The sequence below is a fragment of the Schistocerca americana genome, chromosome 6 (assembly GCF_021461395.2).
Source record: "Schistocerca americana isolate TAMUIC-IGC-003095 chromosome 6, iqSchAmer2.1, whole genome shotgun sequence".
NCBI classification, from domain to species: Eukaryota; Metazoa; Arthropoda; class Insecta; order Orthoptera; family Acrididae; genus Schistocerca; species Schistocerca americana.
Genome location: NC_060124.1, coordinates 397,125,419 through 397,149,931, shown reverse-complemented (window position 1 = coordinate 397,149,931; position 24,513 = coordinate 397,125,419). Strand labels below are relative to the sequence as shown.

At 40.2% G+C, this 24,513-nt stretch overlaps 1 protein-coding gene across 1 annotated transcript in view; it reads left to right on the top strand.

The window, feature by feature from the left end:
* The window catches only part of LOC124619697 (toll-like receptor 6), a 91,550-nt gene extending 77,039 nt beyond the window's left edge, over positions 1 to 14,511 (top strand). The window contains exons 7-9 of the mRNA XM_047146252.1: positions 6,694 to 6,866; positions 8,423 to 8,604; positions 12,009 to 14,511. Coding sequence (XP_047002208.1) covers positions 6,694 to 6,866; positions 8,423 to 8,604; positions 12,009 to 12,273 — 620 coding nt within the window. The 3' untranslated portion in view covers positions 12,274 to 14,511. The remainder of the gene's footprint in view (positions 1 to 6,693; positions 6,867 to 8,422; positions 8,605 to 12,008) is intronic.
* The last annotated feature ends 10,002 nt before the right edge of the window (positions 14,512 to 24,513 follow it).

Here is a 24,513-nt window from a genome sequence, read left to right as displayed (position 1 = left end):
AACATGACTGACCCACCTGCCTGATGAATCTGCAACCTTGGACATTTAGTGATACCTGGCCTCATGCACACTCTTCTATAATGATTGTCAGGAGACAGACAAATACTGGACATATCAACAGAGATAACCCAGTGCCATTGATCCATATTACTTCTGAAGTGTTCCCTTGCTCACATTATTTATGCACCAAGTACTGAGTATTTTGTACTATTGTTCATAATGGGTTCCATATAGTTCATATGGAAACTCATTTTATTCATTCATTCATTCTGCTATATCCACAAGTGTCCAGATACTGGTGTACATGTCAGAGAACCAGAGAAATGGTGATACAAGGTGGGAAGGCTGCCTGCAGATGGGACTCAAACCCATGCTGGAGCAAATGGCAGACCCGACACAACAGGAATAAGTCAATAGCAACCTATGTAACAACAAAGTGCAATGACCCTTTGACATGATGCTGTCAACAGGTCAAGTAAGAGCCACAGTCCAAATCAAGACCAAAGAGGAAAAGCACTACCAAAGCAAAGTTATCAATGAATAGTCGGTATCACAGTGGACACCATCAGATGAAGTACATGACTAACTGTGTGGTCAAGTTATGGCAGTACTTATGTGGGCAACAAAGGACACTGTTGGCTGGTGTATTCACGTGGTGAGACAGTGGCATCCAGAAACCATTGCATACAGCTGGAAATGCTGTGAATATTGCTGTGGAAGGTGAAATGAAGGTATGAGAGAAAGTGCCATCTCATTGACTGTAGGCCGTGGGGAGAGAGTGCAGTTGGCAGTGTTCATTGGGATATCGATGGAGATGGCATGCCAGGGGGAACCACTGATCCATAGGGAGTTAGAGAGGAGGGCCAGAGTGACAACAGGACACCCACAGTAGCAGCTCAAGGTTCTGGCTGTTGTGTCACATTGGCACCAGAAGACAGTAGAAAAGGGCCCTGCGGAGGGGGTGCTTGTGTTCAAGGTTGAAGCGGTAATGGAGCTCAAGCCCCTTCTATGTTTGGACTGTAGTAACTCATCACTCGTGAGCGTATATTACTGTTGCTGGAGTCTGGGCCTCGGAGCGTGCCCACATCACTGGGCCAGGAGTGTAATGCCTGGAGGGACAAGCGAGGTTCTGACAGTGATGGTGTCAGCAGATGCAATAAGTTCTAAGGTTGGCAACCATGCAGGAGCCCCACAGGACTATGATTGTTAATCGGTATGGTGTGATAAGTGCTCAAACCCAAAGTAAGGTTGCCATAATGGCAGAGGATTCAATAGCCTTCTTTGTCTGCTGCTTAGAAGTCAAGACCAGAAGATCAGCTTCACCATTGGAGGAAGCATGGAACAGAGGCCTAAGATACATTTCATGCCATTGGCAGCACAGAAGTTCTCAAGGACAGAGGCCATGAATTGAGGGCCAGTGTCAGAGACTAAAGTGTGAGGCAACCCTTTGATGGCCAAAACTTGTGCTAAGGCAGAAAGGTAGGCCTGAGTCATTGTGGATTTGGACAACATAGGAGTACCTTGAATAAGCATCCACAATGAGCAACTACATAGAACCTAAGAATTGGCCTGCAAAATTGAGATGGATGCTGTCCAAGGGGAGGTGAGGAGTAGGCCAGGTGCAAAGGATTGCAGGGCTGCTGCCTGGTGCCATGTGCATGCTGCGCAATCATAGACCATCTTTTTGATGTCACCATTGGTCCTGGGCCAGTACACATAGTGGCATACCAGTGTCTTCATGTGGGACATGCCCCAATGACCCCAGTGAAGCAAGCTCAATAGCTGACAACGCAATTCTGCTGGAGTAACCAATTGATGTGCATCCATCTCAGATCCAAAAGGATGACACCATCCAGAACTGAGAGGTGAGAATGCTGTTTCCAAATGTGGAGCTCTGTCGTCAACCAACAAGAGAGATAATGGGGCCATCTATGGATTACATAGTGAAGGACCTGTTGCAGGATGGGGCCCAGTGCATTGCACACATGGCCATAAGGAGAAAACCCTCCAATGTATGTTGATGTTCAACCTCCTATTGGTCAAAATCAGCGTCCACATTGTCCAGTAGATGGGACAGTGAGTCAGCATTAGCATTCTAGGCTGTTGGCTTGTAAAGGAGAGTGTACCGTAATTGTAGGCACTGATGAACAGTGCTCAGCGCTGGAGGCATTGCGCTGTTTGTTCTGAGAGACTGATAGCAGCCTGAATAAAGCCACAAATGGCTTGTGATCTATATTTAGAGAGAACTGTGTCCCAAAAAGACAGATATGAAATTTACTGATTGTGAACATTATTGCTAAGGCTTCCTTTTCTACCTGGGAGTAGTTGTGCTGTGCCAGTGTTACAGTTTTGGATGCATATGCTATAGGCTGTTCAGAACCATCCCTATATTCGTGTGCCAAGACTGCTCCGTAACTGTAGGTGGATGCATTGACTGCCACAACCAACAGACGATCAGGAAAATGGGGCCTGAGGCAGTGTGCAATGATGTCAGCATTGTTTTAAATGTGACAAAAGCCTTGTTGCAGGCGAGGGTCCAGGCATAAGGGATCTCCATTTATGCAAGTAATTGAAAGGTTGTGCAATGTGGGCTACCTGGGGTAAGAATTTAGCGTAATAGTTGAGCCTCCTCTAAAATGCATGTAATTCACGTAAGTTTTTAGGACGAAGTAAAGAAGTGATCGTGGCAGCATCCTGATGGGTAGGCTGGATCTGGATTACCTCTTTAGAGAGCTAATGCCCCAAGTACTCCATTCCTGGCTGAAAAAATCTGCACTTCTCCAAACAACACCTAAGGCCTGCATGTTGCAGTGTTGTGAACGAGGTATGGGGGGTTTTCCAAATGTTCCTAGCAAGAGGGTCCTGTGACAGTAAGGTCATCCAAGTAATTGACATATGCCAGAGTATTCTTATCAGTTGTTGCAGAAGTTACCAGAATATTGCAGGGGTTGAAGAAATGCCAAAGTGGAGTTGCCTGTACTTACACAACCCAAATGGCGTGTTAAGGATGACAGTGTTCTTAGATGCCTCATCTAAGGCAAGCTGGAGGTATGCATCAGTGAGGTCAATCTTGGAAAAAGCAACACTGTCTTCTATCATGCCTTGAGATGCATGCAGGCTGATACCAGATATTCACACATCATTGTCCATAAATACTATCATGAAGGAGAGCCTTCAGAGTTACGGAATGAGTTAGTTTTTACATTGACAGGTAGAAATAGTCACTTCTATGAAGTATGCTAACTATAAATTATGACTAGCACTAATCTGCTCAAACTGATAGTGATGATGATGATGATTTGTTTACTTGGGTTGCCTCCAAATAGACAGTAGGGCAGTTCTGTTGTATTGTCATTGGGCTGCCTAAGAACCACAATTTTTAAATTTTGGTCATCATCTGGTATTGTTGACCATGAAAAAACACAACGTGGCATGTCTTAAATGTTTTGTGTCTCACATTGGTGCTTGGATTTTTTAGTAACAACACTGTAGTATTCACCAACTGGCAGGAAACTTCCCATGCTAACCACACTTCTCAAACTCATGATGCAGGTGCAAAACTTTTGTGAGCTGTTAATTTGTTCAGTGGAACTGAATATACTGTGTGTTTCCAAAATTAAAGGAGAGCCACATATTATAGAATGAATTTTCACTCTGCAATGGCATATGTGTTGATTTGAAACTTCCTAGCAGATTAAAATGGTGTGCTGAACCAAAGCTAAAATCTGGGGCATGTACCTTGCACAGGCAATTGCTCTACCATCTGAGCTATTCTAGCATGATTCACAATCCACCCCTACAGCTCTACTTCTTCCGGTACCTCCTCCCTCCTTCAACTTCACAGGAGTTCTCTTGCATATATTGTGGAGCTAGCTCTCCTGGAAGGAAGGACATTGTGGAGAAATGGCCTAGCCACTGCTTAGGGGATTGTTTCCAGGAGGAATTTTCACTCTGCAGCAGAGTTAGGCTGCTTTAAAACTCACTAAAGAGTGAAAATTAATTCTGGAAACAATTGCCTATGCTGTGATTAAGCCATTTCTCTGCAAAATCATTTCTTACAGGAGTGCTAGTCTCACAAGGAATGCAGGAGAACTACTGTGAAGTTTTGAAGCTGAGGAAATATTCTGGCAAAAATAGGGTTGTTGGTCAAGTTGCTAGTTGCGCTTGAATATGTCAGTTGGTAGAGAACTTACCCACAAAAGGCAAAGATTCAAAATCTGCCAGACTGTTTCACCACATATTAGTTGAAAGAGAAATTCTTGGACATCATGCTAAATGTCTTGTCAGACCTCACATCTGGTGTGATGCCTGATATATTTTATTTTCAAGACATCTGGAAAGGACTTTTTTTACATTTTTTTACACTTTTTTTACACTTATTAATTTTTTTGAAAAATACCATTAACATTTTATTTTGTTGAAGTAGTTCTAGCCAGATTTTTATAACACTCACGTCATCTGCAAAAGCACCAACTTTGCTGGATGTATTTTAAGTGGAATGTCATGCACATATGGTATACATAATGATGCACATTATTTTTGCACCTAAAGTAACTTGACTTGTTATAGATAATTGTAATTTCATTCTGGCTTTGTAATTTCATTTCACCTATACACATAGTTATCTGTTGTCAACAACTCATGGGTTCTTCTCATTATGAAGTCTAATCTTCCTTTCTAATTTTTCCCAACTTGTCTATGTTTCTTACCTGAGGAAGAAAGTAATTGTTTCAAAAGCTAGAATAGCTCCTTGTACTCATATGTACTGTTGTACATATCTGTTAGCAGTACTAACAATTTGATCTCCTGCAGGTAAATATTTGCCAGCAGTTCTGCGAGAAGCATACAGACACTAGCTTCTAAATGATGTACTGCATCACATGAATACATCAGCATAAGCTTGATATAGTGTTTACATATAAAAAGAGCTCAAGGAAAGAAGGTATCAAAAGATATAATTCGTATTTGTGAATTTCTTTGCAAAAATGCTATGTTTGAAAGCAACAGAAACAGATGTTCATCATAAAAATCTGTTCCTGTTAATAACAAGACTATTGTGTTACATGTTAGCAGAAAATAAATGGTTTCTGGATGCAGGATTCTTTGCTAATGGAAAAAAGGTTTGTTTAAAAGAGGGTCTGCCAGTATTTTAATAAAAACTTGCTCTCGGGTATCATTACTGCAGTTGATAGCATGACTACATATTAAGGTAGCAATTAAACCAACATTGCACAAGAGAAGTAAGGAGTAATTTGTGTGTTATAAAAACTAAGTGAGGGTTATGTGTGGATATGTTGCGCAAGATGGTAAGAGTAGGAGGTTAGAGGTAGGAGAAGTACAAAATGACAATACCTGAAGGTTAATTCATCCTCATATAACAAAGAAACTACATACACAAAGTCCAAGAAATAAATTTGTATGATTTACACAGATAAGGAATTATGGTCTCGAATTTGTTTCCTATATGTACAAGTACTTAGAGTATACATAGCATGTAAGTTAATCAGTAACTATCACAGCTATTAATTATACTGTGTCAGTGATCAGTGAAAATCCTTCAAGAAGGAACTGAAAGCAATTTCTGTTTGGCTATCAAATATAGTAGAAGATGACGTTTCATTTTCTGTGCAAATTTCTAATTATTCATAGAGATCCATTTTCATATCCTTTAGAGCAACATAGAGAATCTGGAGTGTTAATTCACTGTATTTTAGTGCATCACAATATACAATAATATCATTTAAAAAACTTTGATTTGTTTAAATTTTTATTTCCAGGAATATCCATGTATTGTTCATACATAACCACAAAGCTTTTAATGGTCTGACTAGTTTAGGAGTGACATGTATCACACATGATTTTGTAAGCATTTTGTTTGGGATTGGATGCTGTGAATGATCTTACAATGTATTTTGTTACTGGTGAAGTGGAAAGTGACTTTGTTTGTTAATAAGATGCACTTCCTAAGAATTTTAAAAGAATAAGTCAGACTTAGCTATTTGGAAAGACATATGATCTGACTATATGAAGATGAGTGCTTGTGTACTTGAAATTAATACTATCATCATCAATATCATTATCATTTAACAACTGAATATCTGAAGATGAGTTCTTGTGTACTTAAAACTAGTTCATCATCATTGTCATTTAACAGCTGCAGTTCCCTCAGTGCAGTGTACAAGCCTCCTTTATCTTTTCCTCTGCAAGTATATATTACTGTTCATGATGTCATCTAGTGTTCCTCCTCTCCTGCAATGTCCATCTTTATATCATCTTTCAGGTGTGTTCTTACTCTTCCCAAGTCTCTTCACTTTTTCTCTCTGGATTTAGTCAAACTGTCCTTCTTGGTTCCACCATTAACCTGATATATTCTGACTCACTGTAGTAGTGCTCTTTTAATCCCAGCCATCTCTCTTAGTGCTTTATTTCTCAGTTTGTCTAGTTTTGTCTTCTATTATGGTATGTAAATAAACAGTAACAAAAAGCAATAGTTATTGGTTCCAATAATTATATTGAATATCTAAAATTTTATTTGATAACCATGCACTTTGGTGTAATTCCATAAAGGTAACAGTAGCTTAGCACAATAAATTTTAATTATTTTCTTGAAATGACTGTAAATAAACAGTTCTATCAGAAGGACAGACTATTATTGCAAATCTAATGAAAATGTATTTGATCTTCTGCTAAAAGAGGTGCCTGCAGGAGCATTTGATGGGTTACTGAAGGCAGAAACAGGTGATGTTGCAGAGAGTTCTACTGGTGGTGACAACTGTAGAACTGGCACTCTGCAACTGCGACTCTCTCACAACAACATGCTGAGCAGCTTGCAGCCAGACTCTTTTCAGGGATTGCCTCTGTGTACGGTAGGTTCTCAGTATATATAACATAATGCCATGTTCATAAAAATATGTTATGGATTTTCAAAACAAATTATTGTGCACTAATAAAAATGAACATTAATACTTCTAAAGCTGTGATAGAGAACCATCATATTTGCAAAGCATCACTGATAGAAGGCAGTAAATGCAATGATTACAAGCACCAAGCTGTATGCCACAGCAGCAAAACACATACTGAAGACGAATATCCTGAGATGACCCTTCAAATTACAACATCATGCTAAACATGAGGTGTCAGCTATATTTCAGTGTCACTGTGAGATGCTACAAAACCATGCAAGTTGATCATGCCAGTTCAGAATACCAGCAGTGTACTGATTCACACATGGGCCACCACATTAGGTGAGCTATCTTTTTGATGACACAGTAGTCACAGAATAAATTAACAGATAAGTTGCAGCCAGAACATCAGCTAGTATCTTTAGGAATGTCATGATGGAAGCTGGTCTATGAGAGAGACAGCCACTCACCTGGTTTACCACTGCCCATCACAGTTTGTCACCGTGCAGCAGGCCTTAAAACGAGTAGCAGAGAGTTGGAAGGAGCATTCAACAGAACTTTCAAGGGAGACAAGTGACAGCATTATAATCACATCTATGAGCTGATTGCAAAAGTGCATTGTAGGTAGTCTACAAAGAGTGTTCCAAAAGCTTTAGGATAAAAATTACACATTGCAGAGAACTCTAAGCTGTGTATTTTGAGATGAGGAGGCTATGATCACAAATTAAAATTTTAGGCATATATGGTACTGAATGAGCATTGCATGTGAGACACATGGTTTTAAACTGGTGATGTTTTGTAGCAAACACCTGCATACCACATCAACTCCGGGTGTGCTACTTTAAAAAATAATACTTAGTCACCTCTGGCGTGTACACTGTTCACTATTGATTGTTGAAGATGAAGCATTACTTGTTAAATGAGATTGCAATCATGTTTAATATATGTTTCATCAAGCTGAATTGCCCAAAAAGTCAATGAATGTGCAGATAAAAGTTTCAATACAGGTGTCATCCTAACTGAAAGACATTTATTGTTGTGGACAGAAAATTATGATAAACTGAACCATTCAAACTTAACATGACTGATCAAGGTGCTTAAAAAAAGAATTGTTTGCATCAGAAGATGATGATGTATTGTGTAAGAGGAGAGTCATCAATAAGCAAATGTCAACTTGGCAGTCATCACTTTTACAGGGTGGCCCAAAAGTCATGAAGGGTTCATAACTGTGAATAACTTTTTATTTATCATTACTTTCACCAATACATAACAGACTTAAAGACCAAGGATTGGTGATTGTTTACACTTCACCTGTCAGAAATTGAAACAAAAGATAAGAGAAAAGAATAATCAAAAAGTTATTCACAGTTACAAACCCCTTTGTGACTTTTGGCTCATTTTGCTATGAGCTCACATTATTTCATAAGGCGTAAGTTGTCTGTATGTCTACAAATTTGTGTTTTATAGTTTCAATGCAATAGGTATTGATACCATAATATTTTCATTAATGTTCTTCACAGCTGGATTTGAGTGGCAATGCCCTGGAGACCCTAGATCAGACTACAGTTCAGTGGGAAAATCTAGAATGGATTGATCTGCAGCACAATCCCTGGGACTGCCAATGCTCCCTGCAGTGGATGGTGGACACTGTCGTTACACTTCTATACCCAACAACTCATGCTGACCTTCTGTACGAGCTCAGGTAATAAGCAGGACTAACAGCCATAATCAATGATGTTTGATAGTATTTCTAGCTCCAAACTCATACTTTCACAAGGCTGAATTACTATAGCAATAGCAGTAGTCGTAGTAGTTTATTCATCCAGAGACAATATACATTGCAAGGATTTTATTAGAAAATACATAGTGTAAAAAAATGCAAGACAAAGGTGCATAGTACCTGAGCCCTACCTATACTGCATACATGCCTCTGGGTACAAAAATGTATGAAAATGTATTTTATGTGGACAGTATCACACAAATAAAATCTCAATTACAAAATGTATGAAAAAGATATTTTGTATGGAATATATAGTTGCTATTTACATACAGATAAAATTTGAGTTCTAACGCTTTTGTCAAAAATACTCATTCACATTATACCAAACACTTGATTAAAAATACTGTTAACATATAATAAACAAAAATAGTTACTTGCACCAATAGTTATTTGCTGCAAGTTTATTGCCAGCATTCATTTAGACTGTAATGACAGTTGGTCATTAAAAATTAAATTGCTGCTTTTTTAAGTGGCAACAACTTTTTTTAAAAATCTGTGTCAGAAGTTTGTTATACAATCTAATATCATGAATGTTGGCTTGTTTTTGTGATAGAACCTTGCTTATCCTTTTTATATGGATATCACTGCATGTTCTTGTATCATAAGAATGAAGATCAAGTTAGTTTTGAAACGGCGGTATACCTGTTTATATTGATTACACTTTCTTGTATGTAGAAGCATAGCAAAGGTAGAATATTTAAATGTTAAAACAACTGTTTGAAGGCTGATAGCCTTGAACTGTTGATATTTATTCCAAGAGCTTGCTTTTGTATAGTGAAGATGGTTTTTAACATTATGTCCTGGATTTTCCATTGTTTGAACATCATTTTTAGTTTCCCTTATTATGATCTCAGAAAGTGAGGTAATAGCAGAATGGATGCAATGAAAGTAGATTATTTTGCATACTGTCTAATTTTTTTCCAATATGCAAACCTAAAAATTTGGTGACAGCTACCTTCTCATCGGGGTTGTTTTGAATTCTGAGGTTCAGGTTTTTCTACAATGAATATAATTAGTTTTTGGAATGTAAAATTTAACTTGTCCATTTAAAACCAATTTTGCATACATTCCAAAACTCTGGTTGCAGATGTTGGCAGTGCATGGTTTACACCAGTTACAAAAACATTTGTATTAGCAAACAGAGTTAAATGAGTGGCATTGATTGGAATCTCAATATCATTTACATAAATAAGAAACAAAATAAGCCCAGTAGTTTGACAAGGTTAGTTACTATTGGTATCTGGTCTGATATATTGTTACAATAAAATCTGGAATTATAAGCAAAATGAATCAGCTGCTACACCAGGTATCCTCTACCACCTATCAAAGTTTGTTTCTTTCTGGTACTGCTTTTTATACTCTGTGTATCATCATCCACAGTGGCATAAAGGCCTCTCTTGAACTTTTACTTGTGCCCATTGTGCTCTTACATGTTTTCTGATATTATCTACCCCATTATATTATGTCATCTCCATGGTTTTCTCTTATCTCAAATACTCTAGAAAATAACTTCCATCATTTGACAATCGTCCATTCCCACCAAACACAATTTCATTTTGTTAGCCATAATTATAAAATCCATTCTAGTCTGTTGCTAGATCCATTTGTGAATTTTTCTGTTGCTTTTAGTAATACTCAAACTGTATATCTCCATCACTCTTTGAACAGATCTCAGATCCAATGAGAGTAGATCCATTAAACTTAGAGAGACATTGCACACTCCACCAGCAGACTTTAGTATTGCCAAATTGTCTGTAGAGAGGTCACAAAAATCATTGTGTCACTCTTCCAACTGTGATAGTATTGCAAATAAAGTGCTAAAATCTTGTGCTGATCTGCTCGTCCACCCTACCCTCTTCAGTTACATTACCTTCATAACCAGTTACGTAGTCAAGGTACATTTCTGTGAAAGAAAAGTATGCAGTACCAGCACCCATTTATATAAATGGCAATAATCAACTGACCTCTATTGAGAGAACTATCTCCTTCCTTCCTGTGTTCTCAAAAATTCTGGACAAGATAGCTTACGGAAGATTATTGGGATTGTATTATTAACAACAGCTCAGTCTGAATCTGTAAAAGTCGTTTTTAGCACAAAAGCAATATACAGTCTAGCAAGCTCAGCTTTGATAGAACTAAACAAGAAAAATTACCTTGTTGATAACTTCTGTGAGCTTTCCAAGGCCTTCGATTGTATGACCATGAAATTTTACTGGGATAAACTAAACTCATAAAGGCAGTCCCCTTGTGTGAATGGAATAATATATTAGCAACAGAAAAGAGCTTGCCACATTGGCAAGTGATGCAAAAGGAATAAGACTCAGTTCAGAATGACGAAATATTAAATACAGTGTACAGCAAGGTTTGGCACTTTCCTCACTCCTGTTCTTGACCTATACAGGGTGAATCACCTAAAGCTTGGACTGCAAATATTGTAGAAATAGAAAAGTGCTATTGAAGTGCAGTTTTCACACAATGGACTGGTCATCAAGGGGTCACATTGTTGGACAACAAACAGATTGGAATAATAGTTAGAAAGCATATTTTTTGTGCAAACATAACACTTTTTGAAATGTAACAATACCTATTGACATTAGCATACTAGAAGTAGGGTAAATTAGAATGTCAGTGGTGTATGTTACAGGATTCCAGTGCAAGTCATTTACAAGATGTCATATTTTGAAAATTTTCCACACCGACACTTGTTTTTGACATTCAGCTTGCATAGGTGCTACGTATGTTTGTTTACAGTGCACTTGTGTGTTCCTTGAGTAAATTGTGACTGACTGGTCAGTTAATAGTGTGACATCCAAGTAGTAGGTCATGAGTGTACCAAGAGAAAAAGCCGACATGCTTATGGTGTATGGAGTGTGTGGGAAGAATGCAGTTTGTTCTTGTACTTTGTATGTGGTAAGACATGCCGAGAGATATCAACCATCTTGGCAGTTTTTATAAACCTCTTCAAATTATAAAAATGCTAGTGTCATCAGCAAACATCACTGTTTCTACAACAACTAGTTGTTGGCAGTGGATGTGACCAATTGACAGAAGTCAGCAGTCAAGTAATTTTAATTGGCTTATAGCTGTTGGTAGTGTTCCCTTGTGAAATAATTGCTGTATCCAAAAGTTTTTACCATAATTAAAATTCCAGCTGAATAAATAACTGTAAAGGAGGCATATTGTCTAACACTAGAAAACAACGGTTTACTAGAATACAATAAATTATTCATACTCTCAGAAAAGGCACAGTAAGATGTTCTTAGGCCCACATGACTTATTGTTGACAGTTTTACACCAACTGCAGTTACATCTTATTTTTATTGCAGATGTAGCACACCTGCAGCATTGCGAGGAAGGCGATTAGTACATTTCTTCAATCAGTCGAAGCCTGCACTGTGCAGGGAACCATTCAGTCGCATGACAGCAGCCTCAGACGGAGATGTGAATGTCAGCCTTACTATGGGTGGCTCAGGTGTGGCACTTGGTGTCATACTAGGATTGTGTGTGCTGCTGATCATCCTGATTGTGATTGGTGTTGCTCTCACATGGAGACGGCGAACTGCTGTGCGCAGGCGAAACCGCCGTTTCTAACCAATGAAAATGGTATGATTGAGTAAGGAGATGTCAAAGTGTGTGGTGATTGAGACCAGATGACTGGTTTATAGTCTGATGCTTAATCACTATCTATCAGTAGTGATCAATTTTTTAAAGACCATGTTTATTATCTTATATATGTGACAACCAGGTACATTTCATGATTAGATGTATCTGAAGAAATTGCTAAATTGCAAACAGGGGAATGGCCTACACAGTAGTTGGAGAAACATTCCATATTTCTTACGTAGGTCTACATCTGTTCTCCTCACTTCTCTGGGGATAAGAACACATAAAATAAGAGCTTTCTATTGTTGAAAGTCAAGCAGCAGCCATTATGATATACAATTATTTCACCAATATTATTTACAAATTTTGAAAAGCTTCTTTAATTACTCACACATTTAACATATGTTGTGTCTTTCTTTCCATCTTCATATCCATTTCTTCAACCTGCTGAGAGGCACAAATATATTAACTATGGCTGTCATATTGATAAGCCATCAGTAATGGCAAAAAAATTAGGAATGCTAATTCAACATTACTGTATCTCCTTATAGTGCTGAAGTACATCCAAGTTTTTGAAACTTATCATTTCCCTCTTTGGTGTCCAGTATAAAACGATTTGAATCATACAGAGTAATATGTGTATTGCAAATTCTATTTACTGTAACAAAGAAGCACATGTGTGTTAAATTGTAATGTCAAGGATTCAACAACTAAATGGCGGAAGAAAAAGTATGTTATTTGCAAGGAGGTGGTGCAGTAATATGATAGATGTTAAACAGGAGGAGTATAAGTGAATTAATTTCTTCTACAGATTCTAGTGTTACCACATTGAGTATTGAGTGTTATGACATTGAGTATTGCAACAAGATGTCGTAATAATATCAACTTAGTTGTACAAACCTGTAGTGCAATTATTAATTATTCAGTGTTATTTGTATTTGATCTTTTGTAGATTCATGTTAAGCAACAACATTACTCCATATATCATGTTTTCCACCATCACACACTCACTGTTGGACTTCACTCCAGATGATAATTACCAAAGCTGGATCTCCCAGTTGTTCTGTAGGTTATTCTGTACAGCATAAATTATCCTCTGTTAAGTACTGCTAAGTACTGTGATTTTTGCATACGTTCTGAGATACGGGGCTTCCCAGAAGTCTCAAAACTATGTGAATTATTCTTGAGTTTTCTGAACGGTAACTTCGTTATTGTCATTCTCTCAGTGATTTTGTGAACTGTCATTATTACATTCTCCATCACAGTGATCTCATTATTTTAACACAGTAGAAACATCGCAGCAGCAAAAGTAGATTTTTTTCTGTTCTGATAACATTGTAAAGTTAATGAGAAAAATATTCATCTACTTGTCATTAACCCTTGAGCGGGTCTGCCATTTTTAATAATATGGGTGGACATGCAGCATGTTTTGCACACATGGAAAGAATAGCTGTCTTTATGTTACCAAGGTAAACACATGTTAATAAAGTCACTGTTTACTATTAGTTTAATTAAACAGTGATAAAATAAACTTACATAATACAAGCTGAAGCACTGTTTGGTTAAACAATGATGTAATAAACTCTCATTGTATCACTCTATTACCACGGACAGGTGTTACCTCACAATAATTACCCACTCAAAGCATTCTACAGCACAGTTGCATTAGATCCCAGCCAACTACTTGTTTGGTTACTAATTATCTTGTAGATAAATGCCTCATAGTGGGATTGTGCAGTTGGCTGGGATGTAATGCAACTGTGCTGTTGAATGTTTTGAGTGGGTCATTGCTTGCAATCTGGGTTATTTTCTTGCACGGAACATTTTTTTTTTTTTAACTTGCTGTTTTTTATATTACTGCTGCTCACTTGTTATATGACAACACAATTTATCACAGTATTAACTGAAGTGATAATGAAGAAATGGGTATGGACTCACAATTGTGGGCTAACAATGGAACATTGCAAGACAATTTTATTTGTGGTTGGCGCACTACATACGTAGGCATGCCCGCTAGAGGGTTAAGATGCAGATGTGTACCTAAAAGTAAAGGAATAGTTTTTTACTGCACCTTTGCATAAAGAAAACTTTGTGCTTAAGAAAGCTGAAATAACATGCCACAATAAATGTGAACTATAGAATTGTGAATGCATCATGTATATCATTACATTGTACAATCATGAACTGAATTCACGTTTGTAATTTTTAACATTTCCACAAATAAATTTATTTATTTAAAGACTTAAGCTTTACTTTTGTTAGCTTACATTCATTTCACCAAAAAATAATTTGACAAAATGCATTAATGTTGAGTACATATAATTAGTAGGTTGATTACTAACAAAATTTCCAGAACCATTCAGTTTGTTTTGGGTATTACAGTGTAGCAATTGTGCATTGTGTATCAAATATGCTCGAGACATGAAATCTTCATGCTAAGTGACATTATTACTGATGCTTTTTTTATTCTTGGGCTTTTGCAACTATACCACGTAATGATTGTCACTTGTTATTCTCAGACTGTTTTATGCTTTTGCATGCTTTGTTATTAAATGTTGCAATAAAGTAGATTTACTCCAAACCACAACATTTTTCGAAAAAATGTTTCAATAAAGTAGATTTACCCCAAACAACAAGATTTTCCAAAAATATTGGTGTTCAGAGTAAATCTGTTTTAATCCAACATTTAATAACACAGTGTTCAAAAGCATGAAGTGGTCAAATGACAATCAATACAGGAAAAAATTACGAAAAACTGAAGAGTAAATGAACATCAGCAATAATGTTGCTTAGCATAAATGCTTTTTATCTTGAGCCTATCTGATACATGAAGCACAATCACTAAAACAATTTCATACTACATGCATATGTAAAACAAGTTTTGTAAATGTGAATGTATGCTTTCCCGGCGTATACAGCTGGCGAAGAGTTCTCGGGCTTCCAGCCGGGTGGCGATGTCTTCAAACTGCGACGTTTCGACGAGTGACATACTCATCATCTTCTGGCAAAGTGCCGAGACTTTGCGGATGCCGGTCCCTTTATACCTGCGGTGTGCCCCCCACCACGTGGCTGCGGGAGGCTGGGTCCAGCGGAGCCTGCAGGTGGGGTGGAGGGGGAAACGGGTGCACCGTTCGTGTCTCCGTCAGAGCATTCTGATCGCGTCTCGTGAGCTGGACGGTTCTTGTTGCGTTCCTGGCATACTGCGGCTAATGCTGGATTCCAGGCTGCACTCAGTTGATAGCCTTCGTCCCTGTACACAAGATTCTCGTGGACCCGTATTTCTATTGATTCTTTAATGACGCTATCCCAATAGCTCCCGGCTCGGCACAGCACCCTGGTGTTTTCGAAATCAAAGGTGTGGTTTTCTTTGATGCTATGTTCAGCTATAGCAGATTTCTCTATCTGTCCAAGTCACCAAGCGAGGTGGCGCAGTGGTTAGCAGACTGGACTCGCATTCGGGAGGACGACGGTTCAATCCCGTCTCCGGCCATCCTGATTTAGGCTTTCCGTGATTTCCCTAAATCGCTTCAGGCAAATGCCGGGATGGTTCCTTTGAAAGGGCACGGCCGATTTCCTTCCCCATCCTTCCCTCTCCGGAGCTTGCGCTCCGTCTCTAATGACCTCGTTGTCGACGGGACGTTAAACACTAATATCCTCCTCCTCCTCCTGTCCAAGTCGAACATGCCTGATGTGTTCCTCACACCTTTTAGAGATGCAGCGCTGTGTTTGACCAATGTACTGCACACCACATTCGCAGGCAATGCTGTATATACCAGGTGTGTTTAGTTTGAGTGGGTCTTTAGCTGAGCCCAGCAGCTCTTTCGTCTTCGGCGGTGGTCGGAAGACGGTATTTATGTTCGATTTTCTTAATAGCCTCCCGAATTTACAATAGATCTGGTGCTATTTGTCACTTTCTGGGTCGACTGAGCTCCAGAGAGTCTGCCGAATTTGTTGATCTGTTTTGCGGCAACATGTCGTTTCTGCACCTCACTGTCGGCATGAGAGCTGCAGTCAACCCACTCCCAAGTGTGTGCCGGTAATGCTTCTGCCATTTTCAGGTGACATGCGATCAGGATGCGTGCATTCTTGTCCAGTTCTTGCCGTGTGTAGTGAATGAGTTCCCTGACAATAACCATCCCTGCTCGCCGTAGAATACGTTCGGTTTTCTTCATTTTCACAGGATGTCCTAATTCCGCAAATCGTGGCAAGATGTTCTTGTCTCGGCAACGTTGGAGGAAAGCCAATGAGCTGAGCAATTTGGCTTTCCTGTTGCGTTCTTTCTGCAGCAGCTTGAAGCTACAGAGCATCTCCTCCCCATAGAGGTGTCGTAAATGTGAATGTATGCTTTCCCGGCGTATACAGCTGGCAAAGAGTTCTCGGGCTTCCAGCCGGGTGGCGATGTCTTCAAACTGCGACGTTTCGATGAGTGACATACTCATCATCTTCTGGCGAAGTGCCGAGACTTTGCGGATGCTGGTCCCTTTATACCTGCGGTGTGCCCCCCACCAGTACTGACCACCTTGGTACATAGGGTGCACGTCATTTGTGACAAAGAAAGCCTCTCAGAAGAATTACACCACCTAAGAGAGGTATTTCGGAAAAAGGGTACAGTGAAACACAGATTGGCAGGGCCTTCAAGAGGAGACAGGCTGGCAAATTTCAGGACGAGGAAGAGGAAATTAACAAGAGACTCGTCTTTCTTCCATATTTGGGGCCCACATCAGCCAAAATCGGGAGGCTATTAAGAAAATCGAACATAAATACCATCTTCCGACCACCGCCGAAGACGAAAGAGCTGCTGGGCTCAGCTAAAGACCCACTCAAACTAAACACACCTGGTGCGAATGTGGTGTGCAGTACATTGGTCAAACGCAGCGCTGCATCTCTAAAAGGTGCGAGGAACACATCAGGCATGTTCGACTTGGACAGATAGAGAAATCTGCTACAGCTGAACATAGCATCAAAGAAAACCACACCTTTGATTTCAAAAACACCAGGGTAATGTGCCGAGCCGGGAGCTATTGGGATAGCGTCATTAAAGAATCAATAGAAATACGGGTCCACGAGAATCTTGTGAACAGGGACAAAGGCTATCAACTGAGCGCGGCCTGGAATCCAGCATTAGCCGCAGTACGCCAGGAACGCAACAAGAACCGTCCAGCTCACGAGACGCGATCAGAATGCTCTGACGGAGACACGAACGGTGCACCCGCTTCCCCCTCCACCCCGCCCGCCGGCTCAGCTGGACCCAGCCTCCCGCGGCCAGGTTGTGGGGGGCACACCGCAGGTGTAAAGGGACCGGCATCCGCAAAGTCTCGGCACTTTGCCAGAAGATGATGAGTATGTCACTCGTCGAAACGTCGCAGTTTGAAGACATCGCCACCCGGCTGGAAGCCCGAGAACTCTTCGCCAGCTGTATACGCCGGGAAAGCATACATTCACATTTACGACACCTCTACGGGGAGGAGATGCTCTGTAGCTTCAAGCTGCTGCAGAAAGAATGCAACAGGAAAGCCAAATTGCTCAGCTCATTGGCTTTCCTCCAACGTTGCCGAGACAAGAACATCTTGCCACAATTTGCGGAATTAAGACATCCTGTGAAAACGAAGAAAACCAAACATATTCTACGGTGAGCAGGGATGGCCATTGTCAGGGAACGCATTCACTACACACGGCAAGAATTGGACAAGAATGCACGCATCCTGATCGCATGTCACCTGAAAATGGCAGAAGCATTACCGGCACACACTTGGGAGTGGGTTGACTGCAGTTCTCACGCCGACAGTGAGGTGCAGAAACGACATGTTGCCGCAAAACAGATCAACAAATTCGGCAGACCCTCTGGAGCTCAGTCGACCCAGAAAGTGACAAATAGCACCAGAGCTATTGTAAATTTGACAGATAAGGTGCTAGATGCAGCCACAACTTCTGTCCTCTCAAAAGGGTTGAACTTTGCACCTGTACCAAGGACCATACTGAAACAGGACATCATCAGCAGCGTAGAGGAAGCAGTCCGGGGCCTACCCAAGGAGGAAGCTGAGCAGATCCGAAGGGAGACCTGCAGGATCATCGACAAGTCACGACTCCCTAAATCTAACATTACTGCGCCGGAGCGAGAGGCTATCCGCGCACTGAGGGATGATGCTGACATCATGGTCCTCCCAGCAGACTAGGGAAATGCGACGGTGCTGATTCGCACAGTCGACTACCAACAGAAAATCTGCTCTCTGCTGCAAGACCCAGCCTACAGGAAACTCAACGAGGACCCTACATCGATGATGACCAGGAAAACCGTGGTGCTACTGAAGGACTCAGATCTACCAGAGGCAGTGCAGAAACGGCTGTATCCCAGAGCGCCAACGACACCGCGCCTGTATGGATTGCCCAAGATTCACAAAGATGGGGTGCCTCTACGGCCGATTCTGGACACTATCAACTCGCACAGTTATGGACTGGCCAAATACCTGGTGACACTATTGAAACCACTGGTGGGACACTGCAGTCATCACGTGAAAAACTCCGCAGATTTCGTTAGAAAACTAAAGGACATCCGAATACAGAGTGATGACCTACTCGTGAGCTTCGACGTCACCTTCTTGTTCACGAAAGTACCGCTACAAGACGCCCTGGCGCTCCTTAATCAGTACTTCGAGCCTGAAACAGTGAAGCTCTTTGAATATGCACTTATGACCACCTACTTCAAGTGCAATGGAGAGCATAATGAACAAGTGGATGGAGTGGCCATGGGATCTCCCCTTGCTCCAGGTATCGCGAATCTCTATATGGAACACTTTGAGGAGGTGGCACTACAAACTGCTCACCGTAAACCCAGGCACTTTTTCCGCTACGTGGACGACACTTTCGTGATGTGGCAGCATGGCAGGCAGGCACTGGAGGAGTTTATGGACCACCTAAACGGCATACATGAAAATATCACCTTCACGATGGAAGTAAAAGAGAATGGCTGTATTCCATTCCTGGACATACTGATCAGGAAGAAAGCGGATGGCACGCTGGGCCATTAAGTATATAGAAAAAAGACGCACACAGACCTGTACCTCCATGCAACTAGCTGCCACCATCTGGCGCAAAGTCAGTCAGTACTGACCACCTTGGTACATAGGGCGCACGTCATTTGTGACAAAGAAAGCCTCTCAGAAGAATTACACCACCTAAGAGAGGTATTTCGGAAAAACGGGTACAGTGAAACACAGATTGGCAGGGCCTTCAAGAGGAGACAGGCTGACAAATTTCAGGAAGAGGAAGAGGAAGTTAACAAGAGACTCGCCTTTCTTCCATATTTGGGGCCCACATCAGCCAAAATCGGGAGGCTATAAAGAAAATCGAACATAAATACCGTCTTCCGACCACCGCCGAAGACGAAAGAGCTGCTGGGCTCAGCTAAAGACCCACTCAAACTAAACACACCTGGTATATACAGTATTGCCTGCAAATGTGGTGTGCAGTACATTGGTCAAACGCAGCGCTGCATCTCTAAAAGGTGCGAGGAACACATCAGGCATGTTCGACTTGGACAGATAGAGATATCTGCTACAGCTGAACATAGCATCAAAGAAAACCACACCTTTGATTTCGAAAACACCAGGGTGCTGTGTCGAGCCGGGAGCTATTGGGATAGCGTCATTAAAGAATCAATAGAAATACGGGTCCACGAGAATCTTGTGAACAGGGACGAAGGCTATCAACTGAGCACGGCCTGGAATCCAGCATTAGCCGCAGTACGCCAGGAACGCAACAAGAACCGTCCAGCTCACGAGACGCGATCAGAATGCTCTGACGGAGACACGAACGGCGCACCCGCTTCCCCCTCCACCCCGCCCGCCGGCTCCACTGGACCCAGCCTCCTGCGGCCAGGTGGTGGGGGGCACACCGCAGGTATAAAGGGACCGGCATCCGCAAAGTCTCGGCACTTCGCCAGAAGATGATGAGTATGTCACTCGTCGAAACGTCGCAGTTTGAAGACATCGCCACCCGGCTGGAAGCCCGAGAACTCTTCGCCAGCAAGTTTTGTAAAGGTGGTATTGATTTTTATTATTAATTACAAAATGGACACTAAATCATATGTAAAATTAAAGTCCCACTCTTATAGATTAATCAATATTAAGCTGAACAGAATGTTGTCCCACAATAGTGGTATGGGTACACATAATCTAAAGTGCTAAGAGCTTAGCTATCACCTGAAGAAAATCTCTTAATATTAATTAAGTAGTTAGAGATTAATAAGGCTTTGCAGATTTAAATGGAGATTCACAATCTGGAGACACTATAATGTTGATTTTCAGGTAGGTGGGCATCTTGAGTTACTGATGTCCAATTCTAGATTACTTTAGGTAGCAAACTTCCCAACAAGAATTGATGGGAATAGCAGGTGGCCGCTTACAACTTATTTTGAGGTCCAACAATGATTTACCAATAGAAATTAATAGTTTATCTGAACTTAATGGTCAAATGCCAACAATAAAACTTTTTGGGAATTATGTTTAGGTATAAAACATACATGCATTATAACATGTTTTCTTTTTCTCTCTTTTATATACTAAGCCATTATTGCCCTGGTTCACATACACATTTTTAAATAATTAACACATTCTTCTTAAATAAAAAGTATAAAGGTGACACAAATCTACAGGAACTAAGCAAATAACCATCACTTGTATCAAAAGGAAAATTTCCTAAAGAAAATTATAAAATTTTGATATAGAATTGTTGGCCAGTAATATCAGTGCTGCCAGTAGTCACATATATAAAAATACCTACACCATCATCACTTTTGGAACTGATAGTTCCTAATTTTGAGGAGTTGGGGGGAATAAATTGGTGAAGGTTAACAATTAAGGACAAGTCACTTTGACCTCAGTACAAGGAGAGAACATAATCACAACAGATGGGTCCTTCCTTTTTAAACTTCCACAATCTCTCTCTCTCTCCTCTCCAAGGAGGAAACTATTAGTGTGTCTATTGGCATTATTGATACTTCTCGTGAAGGTAAGGACTGGCCAACAATTCTCTCCCTAAGTTTATAGGTAACAGACAGATTTGACTGAAACTGCAGAGATCTGAGGAAGCAGGAGATTGATTCATTCATCATGCTCCATCATGGGGACCTTCAATGATATGGAATACATTAACAAAAAGCTAATAAACCGTATAAATTGCTTAATGCTATTCGTGTATGTGCTACCTAAATTTAACCAAGTAAATTAGAAAGAAAGCTGCTATTTTGAAAAAAAGGTGCTGCGGTGTCATTTATACTACATAGCTGCTGTGTATCTTCCATTGCTAGATTAATATTTTCTTGACTACATTGGTATTTTCAAAGAATATAGTCATATACATTTGTAAACACTAACAAGGAACCCCTTCAATGCGAGTTCACAAAAGGTCAATGATGTTTACAGCATTCAGTGCCCCACATGTTGTTTGCCATGCAATGACAATACTGGCTACTAATGGCAATAGGGCATGGGATTGGAGGTATCCAATGGTGAGCACAGCATGAGGCTACAGAGCATAGTTGAACTGCTTACCGTATTTACTCGAATCTAAGCCACACTCGAATCTAAGCTGCACCTGAAAAATGAGACCCGAAATAAATTTTTAAAAAAATATTCCCGAATCTAAGCCACACCTGAAATTTGAGACTCGAAATTCAGGGGGAGAGAAAAGTTTTAGGCCACACCTCCAAATCGAAACAAAGTTGGTCCATTGTAATATGAGACACAATTTAGTTCGAATGAATGACGATACACCTACAGTAGTTTGGTTCGAGTCGTAAGCTTAGCAGTTAAGCTTTACCAGGTAGCCATTGCTATGCATCAGGCGCTCCGTTCGTATTTATAAGCGTACCCTTCCTTTTTCACGTGCTTCGTCTGGTTTGAATCGATTGCTTATTTTGCTTCGATCTGATAAGTGCCGTTTTCTTTGTAATAGGTGTTTACGTCACTCTAAGCTGAAAATGCATTACTGTACTGTGTCATGCATTGTTTGTCGCATTCTGATAGTGCGTGTTTACGGCCTGTCGCCGCTCACGGCATGGCTTGCTTTTGTGCACGCTAAAGCCGCTTACAATTAAGAAAAAAAAAGAGAGGAATCGTCTCATTAGCGAAACAATGGCAAGAGACTGCTATTTGTTGTTACTTACACTGCTGCTTTCTTTGATAATGATCAACAAGAACCAAATAATAGACCGCGTATGATAGAACATGTTCTGAACGAGAGTTAGGTGAAAATTTTTCTCCGTTTGAAAATCTTTGCGGCCGCTTCTTTAGTACATCAAATTCTACACAGAAATTAGAGTAATCTTAGATTTAAAAATCTAGTCAGTTGCCGTGCTTAATTTCTGACTGTATCACTACTAGGCAAAAGAATAATACAAATATAAACATGACACGATACGTATATTCTTCCGCGTTTGCTGTTGTCTCACTCTAGTTTCGTAGTTTATTAGGCAGACAGGATTTAAATGAGATAGCAGCAAACACGAAAGAATACATGGCAAAATGTTTATATTCATATTATTCTTATGGTAAAGAGAATACTGCATGTGATTCACATTTCATCAGGTTCCTATTAGCAACCATCTCTTCTCACAGGTAGGAAAAAATTCAGAACGTAGAGTTGGCCATATTGACAAACATCCCAAACAGTCTTGCCAGTCGGATTTTCGTAGTACATTGAATTTCTGCAACATCTGAAGATGAACAATACGGAGTTTGTATTTACTTCGTTGGATAATGTAAAAAAATGTAGTGGTCGAAACTCGGAGCGGAGAAAAAAAAGCTCGTTTACCACCTTTTTTTAAATTTATTTACTGACGCAGAGGTTTTGGCGCCAGTATTTATCTTTGTGCCTACAAAGCATGCCTGTGTAGCGCTACATGTATTCGATGGCAGAAGTTAGTGGCGGCACCTACCAACATTTTTCAGAACTTCCGCTTGCTCTGCACTCGATTCTAAGCCGCAGGCGGTTTTTTGGATTACAAAAACAGGAAAAAAAGTGCAGCTTAGATTTGAGTAAATACGGTAGTCAATGAGTAACTCGCAACACTGCTACAATAGTGGTGCTGTTGATACTAAGCAGAGCAGTGGTGCAATGAACAAAGTAAACATTGCATTACATCTACAACATCAGTTGCAGAAATTGACATTTTGTCAGAAAGGAATGCAAGGAATTTTGCAGAGTGAGAAAGAAGTGGCAAATGAAATATTAGCGTATCTGCAAGATGAGTCAGTGGAATGTGCAGTGTCATATGCACTCGACTGCGTGAACAATGTACAAGAAGAGTAAAATGATGACAATACATACTTAACAAGTGAAAGTGATACTGAAACAGGTATCAAACAATGTAGTTTATTCTCCTTGTCAGACAGGAAGCCACATATACTGTGTCTAGTGAAACATAGTGAAGGACTATCATTGTCCATGGAACAGGTACTAAACACAATTATGCACATGCAACATCATCCACATCATAGTAAAGAAACAGTTATGAACACATCTTGAAGAAATCTGCAGCAATATGACCATGTAGTGCATAAGAAGAACTAGAGATATTCAAGGGAGGACATGGCACACTTGTTATAAAAACCAGTGTTTTCATGCTTCAGGATGCTTGATACAATTGAGAGGATATGCATGATAGTAACCTACTATGTTATGCATATCAAATAGCACAAGATATATTACAGTGATTTCAAGGGAAGCAGTGGATGGTTGCATAACTTCAAATAGTTCTACATAATTGGAAAATGTAAGATTACGAAATTTCGAACAAAGCATCAATTGGCAATGCATAGCAAACTGCAGAATAAACCAAAAATTTTGTAGATGAGATAAACAAACTAAGCCCATCATTTCAACTCCAATCAATGGGAGTTTGAAGAGGAAATGCATATGAAAGGAACCCTGGAAATTAGAGGTATAAAACTGGCTGGAGAGTTATTTCTTGTGCTGTGAAAAGTTGGAGGTGCTCTGCCCCTTTTGATTCTTTCTCATGTGTGAGATCTTGCAAGGGGAGTAGGGAATATTTTTGTCACAGCAAGCAAGAATGGGAAAATGGGTGTAAGAGAACTACAGCTATAGTATGAGCACTGGTTCTGACCAGTAGCTGGTCAAAATAACTTGCTTTACCTTTATTCCTGATGTGCACGTAAAAATCATACTCCTTTAGAGTAAACTGTTCCTCCTGAAAAGTGTGTGACATTCCAA